At 52.2% G+C, this 14,210-nt stretch overlaps 1 protein-coding gene across 7 annotated transcripts; it reads right to left on the bottom strand.

The window, feature by feature from the left end:
- On the bottom strand, nucleotides 1-14,210 carry DMKN (dermokine). Of its 7 annotated transcripts, none has more exons than XM_074315765.2 (20): nucleotides 13,508-14,210; nucleotides 13,033-13,233; nucleotides 12,867-12,926; nucleotides 12,547-12,597; nucleotides 12,131-12,376; nucleotides 10,884-10,946; nucleotides 10,608-10,658; nucleotides 9,179-9,226; nucleotides 8,432-8,485; nucleotides 7,530-7,580; nucleotides 7,362-7,409; nucleotides 7,122-7,169; nucleotides 4,778-4,834; nucleotides 4,393-4,440; nucleotides 2,697-2,744; nucleotides 2,539-2,580; nucleotides 2,116-2,190; nucleotides 1,024-1,047; nucleotides 868-915; nucleotides 1-315 (listed from the first exon to the last, which is right to left on the bottom strand). In XM_074315765.2, the coding sequence occupies exons 1-19, from the start codon at nucleotides 13,889-13,891 to the stop codon at nucleotides 868-870; spliced, it is 1,647 nt and encodes a 548-aa protein (XP_074171866.2). In that variant the 5' UTR covers nucleotides 13,892-14,210; the 3' UTR covers nucleotides 1-315. The 7 variants fall into 7 exon arrangements, with proteins under 7 accessions (XP_074171866.2, XP_074171867.2, XP_074171872.2 ...); XM_074315766.2 differs by having other exon boundaries at nucleotides 2,116-2,187; XM_074315771.2 differs by having other exon boundaries at nucleotides 13,820-14,210.

Below are 14,210 nucleotides of genomic sequence, written 5' to 3'. Positions count from 1 at the left end.
TTAGGGAAACTTTTTTATTTCCACAGAGAAACTCAAAAGTAGGAAGCTCCTCCTGAAGAATTGTCACAGTAGCTTCAGGTCACAAAATGGAGTAAATAAAGAAAGTGACTGGTTTTCTAATGAGACTGGTGGTCAAGGAAGCCCCACATGGGCTGGGAAGCAACAAGGGACAGATAAAACCAGGTCCCCAACCTAGAAAAAGGTGTCAGCACCCACAGCAGGCCTAGCACAGACGAAAAGCTGGGGGAGGGGTGCAGTCGGGCTCCTTGACAACTGACATTTTTCAGGGCCTCCGTCGTTATTGGAAGTGATTTTCTAAAAGAAAAGAAAAAAGCAAAGGGTGGAATGTGGCTACTCCTAAACCTGTTGAAACCACGTATTCTTTCATCCAACTTCTGCATTCCCACGGTTCCTTTGTGTCTTACCTATGTCACCTGCCGGTCCCCTCATTTTTGCTGTCCCCTAAAACAGATTGTGTAGTCCTGCCAAGTTAATCTACTACCTCTTCCCCACTGGCAAATCACTTCTTCCTGCCTCTGACCCTTTGCACTTGAAAGGCTCACCTATTACAGTCCGTCCGTCAATTCCTATCCCGCTTCCTCTCCTTAACCTAGTGCATCATCCTTCTTCTCATACACGTCCCTGCAGGGTCCCACTTCCGTCAGGCCTTCACTCAGCACCTAGAGGGTGCTTTCTGAGTAGGCCATTTCCTATGAGTTTTTCTCCACACTCCACACTGGGCTCTCCTCCTCAGTTACCTTTAGAGCTTCCGTCCAGAGCAAAGGAAATGCCAATCCCAGCCCTGCCCCTGGGAGATGGTGCCTCAGCTCCCGGGTGCAGCCATGCCTGGTTCCCTCTGACACTCACCTACCAAAACTTCAGCCACTGCAGCAGACCAGGTTGAGCCCGGGAAGCCTGCAGGACAAGGAGAATGTCTGAGTGGACATCGCACTGTCCCCTGTACACCCTCTGGCCTCAGGCCCCTTCTCTCACAAGCCGGATTTTCTTTGCCCCAATACTTACCGAGGAAGAGATTGTGACTCCACCCTGCAAAGAGAGGATCGGAGGAGGTGATGTGGGGACTAAAGTGACCTCTCTGTCACGTCCTCACAGTTCAGGAAGGGCTCTGTGACAGGGGCAGGCTCAGACCAGGATTATTTCAAAGGTCCTTTGGTCTGACTGTGGACATTCAGCCCAGGGAATTTTTTCCACAGCAGATTTATCATTCTAAGTACATTTTACCCAAAATGATACTGAATATGGTCCCTGAGCACACTCTGCCCATGGGGAGTGAAAGAGAATAGGTAGGTCTCCCTCTGCCTGTAAGATGGATGGAAGTTGGCCACAAATAATTGGCGAAGCGGATACCCACAGGTAGTGTGAACCGCCTCTTCACCTCCTCTCAGTTAGCAGTTCCTGACCTCTCGGTGGAAGGCCTGTCCCCAGGGCAGGGCTTTATTGTTCTAGGTGGTAGAGGGAAATTCCACCTGTTTTTTCCTTCACCTGCCCAATTAGTATTTAGCACATTTATTTACTGAATTTATAAGATTGCTTTCTTTGCAACTGAATGCAACAAAATTCTTAAATGTTTTCCCTTTTATTTCCTTTATGGAATGAAGTGTTTTCCCACCAACCAAGAGTTCCTGGGTTAGCTTCACCTACGTGCTAGTCTATTCTCCTCCTCCTGGATCCCTGCCACCCCCAAAAGGTCAGCAGTTAAAGAGGCAGAATACTGATGCTGCAAAGGAAGGCTGTTTGTTCTGCCATGTGTCATGTGATTTTTTTTCTTTTTTATTTTTTTTTTGAGCGTATGTTTCTCTTTGAGGGGATATATGTTCCCAGTTTTCTCCACGTATATGATACAGCCACTGCACCCTTGTAACGTTTTTCTGAGTGGATGGGTGTGCAGAGCATTGGACCTTCTACCCTCCACTTCCAGACTGCTCTCAGGGAGTCCGAGTCTCCTTGCAAAGGGTGGAGAGACATGACTTTCAACGTGAAGAGGATTTGACCTCAGCAAACCCACGTAGAGGAAGGACCCTGGCAGCAAAAGCCTCCGTCCCTCACCCCCATGCAGAGACCCCAAGGGGAAAACAGGGCACTTGCAAGTCTTACCTTAGCGGGGAGCTTGGCTGAATACTGCCCACTAGAGCCAGTAGGATATGCCTGCTGGTTATAATTGTAGTTCTGCTGAAGAAAGGAGAGGGGTAGTGGGTCATGAGGGAGGGGGCCGGGGCAACACAGAAAGCATGAAGGCATCTTGCTCTGGAATAAACTCCCCACCTCCCTGACCTGGCTGGACCTCTCTCAAAGCCCCAAACTTCTCCCCTCCTTGTCTCATGTGTTTTCTTTTCTAGAATCTCCTTTAGCCAGCCAGAGCCCATACCCTCACCTCACTTGATGTTCCTAGCCCAAATGGCCCTGCCTCCTTCCCTCGTTACCTCTTCCAGCTCCTCAAGTGTTACTTGGGAAGTGAGGGAAGGAGACCAAGGCAAGAAGTGAGATCTAAATCAAGTGATCACATTGCAGATATCTTACCTTAGAAGTTACAGGTGCTACCGCTTGCCATCCTTGACCAGGCTGAGAAAATTACAGAATAGGGGAGTGAAGGAGGAGAATTTCAGATTGGCCAAACCCAGGAACAAGACTGAGAGGAACCAAGGGCCTCCAGGACCAGTCTGAGGGCAGAGACGTACCTGACCAGCATTGCCTGATCTCTTCTGGAGTGATGACTCACTGGGACCCTGTAAAGAAGAGGGGAGACCCAGTTAGGGTGTCTCCATGGTCCTTCGGGTCCTTCAGGACTCCAGCATCCTGCTGCCTAGGCTCTGCCCTCCTTTTGGAGCACCAGCATCCCACACAGGCACCCTACTCCTCTCAGTGGTCCGTGATAAGTGCTACCTACAGAGAAGGCAGTGAGTCTGGAGAAAACTGATGGCCCAAATAGATACAGGACAGATTTCTACACTCGGTGTTGGGGAGCAAGGGTAGAGAACTGGCTTTGGCAACACCACCCCCACCCAGGCACCTGGAGTGTTGGCAGGCTGGCCTGAGATGGAGCTAGAATGACAGATGGGTGGTACCCACACAGGCTTCCCTGGGCTAGACCCAGGCTCCTCAACCCCAGCACACCTTTTGCTGACACCAAACCCTGCTTCCTTCATAGACCCTTTTATCCCTGTTTACAAACACTGTTCTTTACAGGGTCCTTGGAAGGGTGGGCTGTTATTCACAGTTTATTAGGTGAGCTCTGGGACAAAGCAAAAGAAAGGCGAGACATACAAGAAAGCAGGTGAAGCCACTTAGGACACACCACAGAGGCACTTGCCACCTCCCCTTCCCTGATGGAGGCAAGGGGAAAGTTCTAAGCAGTAAGAGAGAAGTTTAGTTCCTGCCATCATCACTTCTCTACCAGGAACCCTACCACCACCACCACCACCACCACCACCACTAACACACACACACACACACAGAGTTAAGACGTTCTTCCTAACTCGGGCTTAACTCCCCACCTTATCCGCACCTAACACTGAATTTTAACCCTACATGAGCCCTAACACTGACCACAGTCCTCCAGACATTTTTTCACTTGGTCTGCATTTTTTAATTGAATTAGTTGCGAGCAATTGAGAATCAGATTTCTAACTTTTCTTGAAGAATCGGGCAATATGGCCATCCTGGTGCTACATGAGAGCATGACAACACTCAGCAGAAAGGCCTTAACCTCTAACTTTGCATGGTCCCACCTGTGCAGCCTCAGTGCCTGGCCCACGTGAATGAGTATGTGGGCAATCCTTGCCTCAGTGCCCAAGGGTCCTCATTCCCCAAGGCCACTGGCCACACAGAATCGAGGTGTGGCTGGCTGGAAGACCCAGAGGTCCTGCGCATCCTCCCCAGAACCCGGATATTCAGACCCTCTGAACCTGCCTGTGCTGGGGCTCACCTGACACCCCCCTGCCACAGCTCCTGTTTCCCTTCAGCCAGTTCTGAGGTCCCTCCCTCTTCCCCACCTTGTGGTCCCCATGCCTGCTCACCCAGTAGCTGTGGCTCCCCCGGAGCCAGGCCATGCCCAGTAGGAGCAGCAGCAGAGCCAGTGGTGGCCAGCTTCATGTTCCCGGGCCTGTGAGGGCCCCAACCCTCGGCCTGGGCTTTTATCCTAGGGAGGACCTGCCACTCTGCTCCTTCTTCAGTGACTCACAGCTCACTCGCCCACCCCACCCCCACTCAGCGTTGCATAAAGGGAGGAAAGTGGGAAAGGAAGGGAGGCGCCCTCCCTCAGCAGAGAGGATAAGGAACTAGGCCAGCATCGCACGCCATTGCCAAGGGCCCAGAACCCCATGTCCCCAGCGCTCAGCTTCCTGACCCCGAAACGAGAGGTTCTGAAGCCCTTACCTCAATAATTTCTTTCCAGTTCAAGAAGGGGGTGTTGTGTTTGAAATCCTGGAGGGAGAAGGAGAGATGAGTGGGCCACAGGGAGACAGAACTCAGAGGGTGGAGTGTGGCAGCTCATTGGGAAAGTTTCAAGACCATGTGCAAGAATGGGTTTCGGAGCCTGGGTGTGGGTTGGGGTTAGATAAAGACAAGCGTATAGGAGACTGAGGGTGTTAGAATTTCAGATGGTATTGGTGATAAGATTTGAGTGAGACTACCCATCTCAAAAATGAAAAGGAGGAATCCTGTGACAGGTAGGTTGGAGCCGGGGTGGCTGCTTGAAGCAGGTGGGGAGAGGGACAGGATGACCAGGATCCCCAGTTCTAGAAAGTGAGAAGTATCCTACCTCCCAGAGTCGGCTGAAGTAGAGCAGGGCTCGAGTGCTGGGGGCCGGGATTTGACCCTGTGGATGAAAGGTGGGGAGCAGGTTAGCAGGCAGCCTGAGCCCCTGCTCACCTAAGCCCCTACTCCCACTCCCACCATTTCTCAGTCTTCAGAATTGCACTGTGACCAAGGTTTGGGGGGAAGCTGGGGGTCTTTAGGGACCAGAAACTATTTTTGGAAGCAGAGGAAGAGAGGAGCTAGATCCCTGGAGCCACTAACCATCCTTCCGATCCCCAGCACATACGTGCGACCTTCTCTATCCCAGTTCCCCAGCTTCTAGCAAAACCTCAGGATCAGGACCTGCCTACAGAGCTTCCTGCCTTTTGACCTGCCATGCCCCCTCCAGCCCATTTCCCAAAGCTGTGGGGCTGAAGTCACCCCTTCCAAGCCCCCCTGAGATGACAGTGGAGACGTAAGAAAGGAGCAGAGACCAGGAGTGTGGGGCAGCTAAGGTTTATTTCAAGGGTAAGTGTTGATATTAGTGGTGAGATAGTGTGGTTTTAAGAAGGGGTGAGGGGCTCCCATCCATCTGGTAGCTCTTTGTCTGGAGGTCACGGGATGCGAAAGCTCCTCTCGTCCTGGGCAAAAAAATAGGTTCTGAGAGGGAGCTCAAGGAATCGGACTTCAGGGAGGAATGGACCAAGACAAGGGTGGATTGGACGCCTGCTCCAGAAATCTGCAGGGACCTTTTTTGCACACGCTGTCATCCAGTCAAATCCAGATATTCCAACTTGGCCTTGAAAACCCCTGTACCTTGTCAGGAAAGTTATGTGTAGTTCCCACCCACCCTACCCCCCACCCCACCCCCATCTTCTCTCTTCACTGTAGAGGAAGTCCCAGCCCCCCTCAACCCCCGCTGTGAGGGAGATGGGGCTCTCCATTCTCTTCTCTGCCCTTTGGTCCTGCCCCTCTTCCGCTATCTGCTCCTCCAAGAAGCTGCCCCAAATGAATCCTGCCCAACCTCAAGTACTTGCTTTACTGCCCCCCTACATGTGCAAAAACACTTGGCTGTCTGTCCTGGCCCTTTGGGAAGTGTGTGTATGTGCCCTGGATCTCCCATCAGACCCGACGTGCTCATGGGGTGGGGGAGGGGGCCTGGTCTCCCCATGGTCCACAGTAAGGAGTCCTGCCCCTCTCAGAGACAGTTCTCTCTAAAACAGAAACCGTCTATTTTGTTCATTTAGTTCAATCAAACCAGAACTGCGCTGCAGCTGGGAACATCTGTATCTCCTATCTTCCACTCCCCACTTATCTCCAAAGGGCAGACTTTGACTTTCCTGAGGTTTGGGCTGCCTCTTCGCAGACCCCTACCACCACCCCTTTTCCCCTGCAAGTTTCAGAGGGCAGGATCTTGATCTTCATTCTTTTAAGTTAAGGGTTAGAAACTCAATTGTTCACGGGCCAGTTGGGTGGCTAGAATGACTGATGGGCAGGGGGATTTGGCTGCCCGAGAGCAGCCCCCATGGCAGGAAGCAGCTCTACCTTATTGTAGCTTGTGGAAAAGAGCCCAGTGTTGCCAATTTTTTCAAGAGAAGTCAAAACCCAAGTCATGTTGTGAAGTCTCTCAATTTTTAAATTTTGACAACTAATTCATATTGTTTTTTAAAATGGCTCAAACAAAATCCATCAGTGGGCTGCCTGCCAATTGCAGCTTCTGCCTTTGATATTTGTTTGGATTGTTTGTCTGCCCTCATCCCCTCCTTCCAGTCCACTCCTTCTACTATTCTGGGGTCACTTCAGCCTGGCCAGCGGTTCCTCTGAAAGAGGAAGAGGTGGGCAGGGAAGAAGGAGAAAGCGGTCTGGGCCCTCAGTGTCTCCTAAGCTTCTGTATGTACCGGGCACCCATCAGGTACCCAGCAGATAATCGCTTCCTCTTCCCTTCTTTTTCCATGTCCGTACCTATATGGCCTTTTAGCTCCACCTGACTATTCAGTCCATCCACCACCCCAGCCTCTGCTCCCTCTGGTTTCCTGAGGATTACGCCTGCTTACTCTCCTGTTACCCTCCAAGTCTTAAAGGGGAAACTGAGGTTCAGACCTGTTCAGGTCTGCGTATTAAAACATGAAAGAGGCCCATTCCTTCCTGATCCCCAACTCCAAGCTATTTCCAAATTCTCCCTATCTTTTCAGGTCTCTGCTGCCCTTCGTCCTGTTTTTGTCTTTTTTTTTTTTTTTTTTTTTAAGCACTGGCTGAAATGCTCTTAGCGCCATCATCATTATTTTCCTGGCTCAGCAAGCAGCGGTTCAGCTTTCTTTTCTACATCCATCTCCCACAAACATCAAACAGTATGGCCTTCCAGCCCTTACCTTGTTTATGGCATCCCAGTTAATGAAACCCAGCTTGGATTTCAAGTTCTGCAAAGAAGAAGAAAAAAGGAGAATGGCCAAATTGGGTCATGATGGAGTTGGCTCAGGGCCTCAGGACAAGACAGGTCTAGGGCCACTGCTGACGGTTGTTATAGAAACAGGACTCTGTCCTGTGGGGCCAAGGGGCCGGGTTTTGGTTTTTCCGAAAGAGAATGAGCAGAACAGTCTTGTCCAACTCACCTTCCAGAAAGCGTCCAACTTCAAGAGTCCAGGAGATGTCTCAGAGTTCTAAGGAACCAATGAGAAACGGGATGACAGTAAGAACCTGCTCTGTGGACAAGAGGCAGGGGTAGGAGCTACGGGTGCTGGGAGGGTCCTGGCCCAAGGTGGGGTGATGCTGCCACTCACCAAGTTATTGATTCCACCGACTGCCTCACCTTCCCCACCGGACCCTTGCCCCTGGGTGGGTGAAAGGGGCACTACTGTTCCAGGCTTATGCATCCCGTCATGCATGCCACCTGTCAGCCTGTTCCTGGCCCACTCATCTCTGTCTTTGCTCAAGCGCATGTACTGTCTGTAAAACCACCTCTCTTCTTACACAGCACCTAAGAACCCCACCTCCAGAAAGCCTTCCTGGAATGACTTGTTATTTGCTCCCTAGAATAACCCTATGCATCCCCTAATGCTAGTCCCACTGCGCCAAGCACTGTGCCTTATCCTGCCACATTCCATGTTACAGATGAGGAAACTGAAACATAGCTACCCAGCAACTGGCCTCAGGGTCTGTCTCCACGGCGGACTCCAGGGTCTGTACCATGAGCCACTCTGGTCTTATTATGATGGAGAAAGCTCTGTACTAATGGGAGGCTGAGCAAGGTAGGCATCACTGTCCCCATTTTACCCAAGAGGAAGCCCAGGCTCAGAGAGGTCAACAGACTTCCCCGAAGACACACAGGTGACAAGTGATCCAGCTGGCATTTAACCCCATTCCTACCTCAAAGTTCACTGCCTTTCCACTTCCCAACACTGCCTTCTTAAGTATGGTTCTACAAACTATCCCCCGGGCATTCTTCTGTTATTCGTCTCTGCTTTTTCCCTCACAGAAATAATACAGCTGTGATTGCCGTTGGAAGGAGGAAGAGAATGGGTGAATCAAGGAGCGTGATGGGAACCCCAGACCCGTTTGGTCTCTCGACACAGATTCAGAGCAGCTTACAAGAAGAAGCTGATACTTCTATTTCTTTTCCCAGGCCTTTGGCATTCTGTCCCTACACTCCACCATCCCTTCTCCTAAAGCCATCCCTGCTCACCTGATAATTGCCTTGGGAGCCCCCAGTGAGGCGACTGCCTTCCCTGCTTATTTCCTGAGGAGAGAGAAAATGGAGAAGAGTTGGCAGGGAGGAGGCAGGATGCAGAATGAGAAGGCAGGATAACAGGTGGTAGGCGAGAGGTTCCTGAATCAGGGGACTGCGACACGAGCATGACCGAGGACCTCCCAGGACCCCAAGAGAGGCCCTTCTCTCTGGGTGGCTCCGTCTCCCTGGCAAATCTTGTTTCACCCCCTTGTGGATCGGGCTACTGCTTACTTACGATGCTCATTGGTTCTATAACCATCTCTGTTTCTATTCATATCTGCAAGCTGCCCCAAATCCAATAGGAACTGCCTTTGCCACCGCAGTACCTGAATTCTCCCCTGGTGTGGTGTCGGGGTGGGAGGCAGCCAGGCTGTTGGACTGAATTGATTCAAACTGCAGGACCCCGTGTGGGCTGATGTTTTGCTTTGGTCAGAAAGGTGACATTAGAGTCCATGGGAGCTGAGGTAGCTCCAAAATAAACTGCCTAGTCTCCTCCTAGTTATGCTGGCCTCCTCTTGAGTCCTGCTTTCACTGTTTGGTGTGAATCCCAGGCCCATCAGCACCTCCTCCTTCCCAGAGCTGAAATCTAGACCAGGCCGGGATGTGGGACTATCTGCTCGGTCAGTATCGCTGCTGGAGAGTTGACTTCCATCCCACTAACGGGTACCACAGCCCCTGCTCTCAGCCTGTCCGTCGCCTTACCCTGAAGTCGCCTGAGCCTCGGGGGCCTCCCTGTCCGCCTCCAAAGCCCTGAGGAGCGAGACAGGGAAACACAGATTATTGTCGTGGATCCTAGTCCATCCCTGCAAATTTCCAAAGGATTTAATATGATTCCTCTTAAACTCCTAATGGAATTCTCTTTTGGAACTTGTCAAAGTCATCTTGAAGTTCATTTAGAAGAATAAATGTCTAAGAATAGGCAAGACAACATTGGAAAAGGTAAGCAGCAAGGGAGGCCTTGTACTGGCAGGTACTGATGTACTGTAGAGCTACCATAAATAAAGCGGTGTGGTTCCTGACCCAGAATAGATGAATCGATTTAACAAAATAGAACTTCTAGAAGCTCTCCCCAAATATTAAGGTATTTACAAGTGACATTTTAAATCAGTGGTAGAAATGATTCAATACACGGGCCTGGGGAGACCAGTTAAGTTTGGGGGAGAAAAACTTAGTTAGACCTTATCCATTTCCTCCCTTCTGTTATTATCTGGTTTTCTCCTAAGGGAGCACCCAGATCTGATCCAAAGTGTAGGGTCTGCCTAGTTGAATGGAGTTGAATGGGACTAGACAGCATACAGCAAAATAAAGCCCAGATGGATTAAAGAATTAAAGGATAAAATTACAGAAGTATTAGTTGTGCTAGACGAAAATAAAGACCTTTATTTTCAAGAGCAGAAACCATAGAGAAAAAGTCTTCAGTATGTAAAAAACTAGAAATAGAGTTACAAACTGGGAGAAGTTTTCTTAGAACCTGTCTACCCATAAAAAGTTAGTATCCCCAGCGTTTAAGGAGCTCCTCAGAGAGCCTTGTCAACGCAGCGCCACGCTTCTCGGCCTGTGGGCCACGCTCACACCAGAGCACAAAGCAGCAGCGGCGGCCTCACCCAGACCTTGTTAGAAACCAGAATCTCAGCTCCACCCCAGAGCTGCTGAATCAGACCGTGCATTTTCACAAGACCTCCAGGTGATCCTGTGGACGTTAGCTGAACACTTCCTCTGTCAGAGCTGCAGCTGCTGACAGAAAGCCCAAATTTCCAGAATAACTAGGAGGGGAATGTATGCTTTCGAAACACCATTTCAAAACTGCCGAAGGAGTCACTGAATTCTGTTCACGGGCCCAGCATAGGACATTTGAAAAAATTAGTGTCTAAAAGGACTGGTTTTCATACGATTTTTCACAGCCCCATCTGTGGTAGAAAGTGGGGTGTATCCCATAAGGATTTGCAATTAATTATTACTTTGGAGATCGGTAGTAATGTTATGCACTTGGTTTCTTCCCCTAAAAGGTAAACTCCCTACAGACAGGGTTGGGACGGAGATTGGCCTTAGAAGTGGGGCCAAGCAGAGTTGAGTGACGCGGAGTGAGCACAGCTGAGTGATGAAGCGTACTCACGACAAGTGTGACTCTCACCTGATTCCCAGGGCCTCCGGACCCTCGGACTTCGTTCCCTGGGTTGTCACACTGTGGGAGAGAGAGAGAGAACTTTCAGTCCCCACCCCGACACCAATTCCAGCCCTCAAATGGCAGCCTTTTAACTCCGAGGCTAGCCCACACCCACCCCACCTCAGTAGCAGTCCACCCCCATTCTCAGCCCCACCTGTCACTCTCCCATCATCTGAGAAGCTTCTTATTTTCCTTCCCCCAGTTTGAGGGAGATCTGACCAGGTGCGAACAGCAGACACTCACCTCCGGTTTATATCCACCACCACTTCCACCTCTGCTACCTGAGGAAGAGCTGGGATTGTAGTCCTACAAGGGAAAGCAAGAGTTCATCTGGTGTCTTAAAAGGACTTGGAAAGGACCCAATAGTTCGCAGCCGTGTTATGTATTTTTAACCCCCTCTCCCAACCTCCATACCTTCCCATCTTTAGCTAGTTGGTCACTGAGGGAAGTTATTTGGAGCACAGAGAAGGCCAGATGTGGCCAAGTGTATTTGGAAAGGTAGGATAATTTGGGATTCTGAGCTATTGCTCTCCACCCCCCACCACATGCCACGGGTAGAAAGGCCTCTGGAGCCTAACTTCACAAAAGCCATGACCCCGCCTGGCTCCTGAGGGCAGGCGGGGGTTCATTCTGCCCTCTCCCTGCCTCTTCCCTCCCCTCACCCTCTCCTAGAACCTAGAAAGAAGAAGGGGCCACTAGAGTCTCTACCTGGGAGCGTGAGTATCTGCTTTGATCAAAATTCTTAGAATTTTCTATGGGTCGCTCTTAGATGGGGGGAAAGCAGGTAGTACAAGGGGCAGTAAATTAAAGCAGCTTACGTTATCTGGCTTGTTCTAGTTGCTTCCCTCCTCTTGCCTGACACCTTTCCCAAGACCCCCCCAAGGAAGCCAAAAGTGCTTTCTCTCTGCAGGCCATGCTCATGGAGCCCCCCCAATCCGGCTGCCAGGTTGTGGTCCCTTTCTGGCCTCTAACCCGCCGTGGAGGAGCGGCACGTGTACGCCGTATTTGTTAGTTCGTCGACACCACAGCTCTGTAAATGTTCCTAAGTCTCCGCGTGTGGGGAGACTTGCCCCCATTCTCCCGGGAGCTACCCTAACAAGCGTCATGTTTTTCTGTGCCCACCTCTCCTCTTCCATCCATCACCCCCAGCTCTAGTCAGATTTGCCAGGTGGATGCGACTGCAGGAATGGGGCTTAGACAGGAGATGAAATATCCTCGCCATCATGGGGCAGGGAGAAGGAATAGCGTGAGCAGGAGTAGGCAGCGCGCCGCTTCTGGACAAACTGGAGAGCGTGTGTAAGGAGCCCTGCTCGGTGGGGCTGGGAAGGTGGGGAACAGAAGCTGACGGAGCCACAGGATGATAAGTGCCAGTGACGCCACCCACCCTGGGGGCTGGCAGCTTCCAGGAAGACCTTGCAGTACGGCTCCTCCGCAGGGGCCACCGGGGGCCTCAGCACCATCTCTGCCTTCAACAAAGGAGCAGAACTCACCCAGTTGCCTCCAGAATTGCCGCCATTGTTGCCACTACTGCCTCTGCCGCCACTGTCGCTGCCGCTGCCGCTGCCGCTACTGCCATTGCTGCCACCACTGTTGCTGCCGCTGCCACCACTGTTGCTGCCACTGCCACCACTGTTGCTGCCACTGCCACCACTGTTGCTGCCACTGCCACCACTGTTGCTGCCACTGCCGCCACTGCTGCCGCTGCTGCCACTGCTGCCACTGCTGCCACTGCTTCCCTGGGGGGCGGGAAGGGACCCAAGCAAGGACTAAAGATGAGAACCCCCCAGATTGCTTCCCTCCATTCCTTCCTCTGTCGCTCGGGCACAGTCCCTTCCCGGTCTGAGGGCAACAGAGTTTCTCTGTTTCCTCCCTGTGCCAAATGCCTCCGGTTGCCCCGTTCTCTTACCCAGGAGTTGCTAGAGCTTCCACCTGAGCCAGACGGCGGGGCGTTGGTGCACTGCGGAGGGAAGGGGACAGGGGAGCTTTGAGACTTGAGTGAAAGCCATCACCACAGGCCAGGCTCTCCTGCGTATAGCTTGGCTTCTTTCCCAGGGTGTTTCTCCCCATCCCCATCTCATTTCCTTTCTTGCCTCCTCCCCACGCCCACCTCTTCCCTGGCCAATCTGCCCCGTACCTCCAGCCCTTCCCTCCCCATTTTTGTTTCCCCTTTGTCTCTCCTGCTCATGCACCCAGACACCCTCTTCTTCCCCCGACTCTTCCTCTTACCTCTATATTTGGGTTGCTGTTGCCTCTCAATGAGCCATAACCAGGTTGGGCCACAGCTCCCTGCAGGGAGGGTGAGACTGAGTGTGGGATCTGAGGGACGGAGGCATTGGAGAGTGTGGGCTTGAGAAGACAGGTGGCAGGATCAGGGCTGGGGTGCTTACTTTACCTGAGTGTTGCTCCCAAAGTTATGCGATTCTCCATTGCCTCCTTGGCCCCAGGAGCTCCCCTGAGAGTTGGTTCCAAAGCTGCCACCTGAGCCTCCCGAGTACACATGATCCCAGGGAGTCCCTGGGCCTCCAGGATTGCCCTGGCTGTGAGCTCCGAGGCCACCCTGAGGGCCTCCACGTGGAGGCTGGCCGTTGGTTCCCTGCAAGGACAACATGCCTGCTCTTAGTCTGGGACCTTTTCACTCTGTGAAGGGGGAGGGCAGGCAGAGCAACTAAGACAGAGAGGAGCCAGAACAGGACATAGGGAGAGACAGGTAGAGACCCCAAGGCGGTGAAGGAAGGACGCATACATGGAAGGAGACTGCCCCACATAGCCACATTCATACATTCAGCCTTTCAACCGATTCCCAAGATTCTCAATCCAGCTGCCCACAAGCTCCCATTTCCACACCCAGCTTCCTTCCAGCCACTCACCCAAGCACCATTGTTGCCAGGCACTCCCTGCCACGAGCTGTGGGCAGCATCTATTCCATGTCGAATGATATCCTCAGCCTGTCTGCCAGCCTCACTCCCAGTCTTTCCAAGAGCATGGGTTGCTTCCCCAATCCCCTCATGGATGGCCTCTCCAACACTATGGCTAAAAGCATCCCCCACCCAGGGGCCAGCAGCCTCCCTGATTCCAGAGCTAGCGGCCTCACCAACCCCTTGGCCAATGGCCTCCCCGATTCTATGGCCAATGGCTTCTCCCACCCCAGCACCGACTTCGGCGCTTCCCCCTCCGCTCACCAATGGGCCAGCCTCCCCACTGCCCAGGCACAGGGCCAGCAGGAGGCAGGTCAGGGACCCCTGAAACTTCATCTCTGCCCTGCTCCTTCTTTCTCCCGAGTGTCTTCTTCCCACCCAAGTTTCCTTCTTTTTGCCCTTTCTCTTCCTCTGAGTCTGTGTGCCCTCCTCTGTTCTCTTCTTCCTTCTGACCTTGTTCTCCCTCCCTCTAGGTCTGCAGTCTTCTCTCTCCTTTCCCAGACTCCCCTGACCTCCCAGAGTCCTCCTCCCTGCCACTACTCCTTATACTGTAGCTTGGGAGAAGGTGACAGGGCTGGGCATCCCAGAGCCCCTCCCCCCGTGACTCAGGGCCAGCCACCGATAGGGTAATGAGCTATAATTGGGAGTCCGAGAG

Source organism: Rhinolophus sinicus, chromosome 8 (genome assembly GCF_057876585.1).
Source record: "Rhinolophus sinicus isolate RSI-liver-muscle chromosome 8, RSI-T2T, whole genome shotgun sequence".
NCBI classification, from domain to species: Eukaryota; Metazoa; Chordata; class Mammalia; order Chiroptera; family Rhinolophidae; genus Rhinolophus; species Rhinolophus sinicus.
The sequence above is the reverse complement of the archived record's forward strand: the minus strand, read 5'-3'. Positions and strand labels throughout refer to the sequence as shown.

Bases quoted from the DNA above. Each gene is read 5' to 3' on its own strand.
- DMKN (XM_074315765.2), bottom strand. From the start codon at position 13,891: ATGAAGTTTCAGGGGTCCCTGACCTGCCTCCTGCTGGCCCTGTGCCTG. The intron at 7,410-7,529 runs GTGAGTGGCAGC...TTGGTTCCTTAG, and splicing joins TCGGTGGAATCAATAACTTG to AACTCTGAGACATCTCCTGG. The intron at 2,581-2,696 runs GTACGTCTCTGC...TAATTTTCTCAG, and splicing joins GATCAGGCAATGCTGGTCAG to CCTGGTCAAGGATGGCAAGC.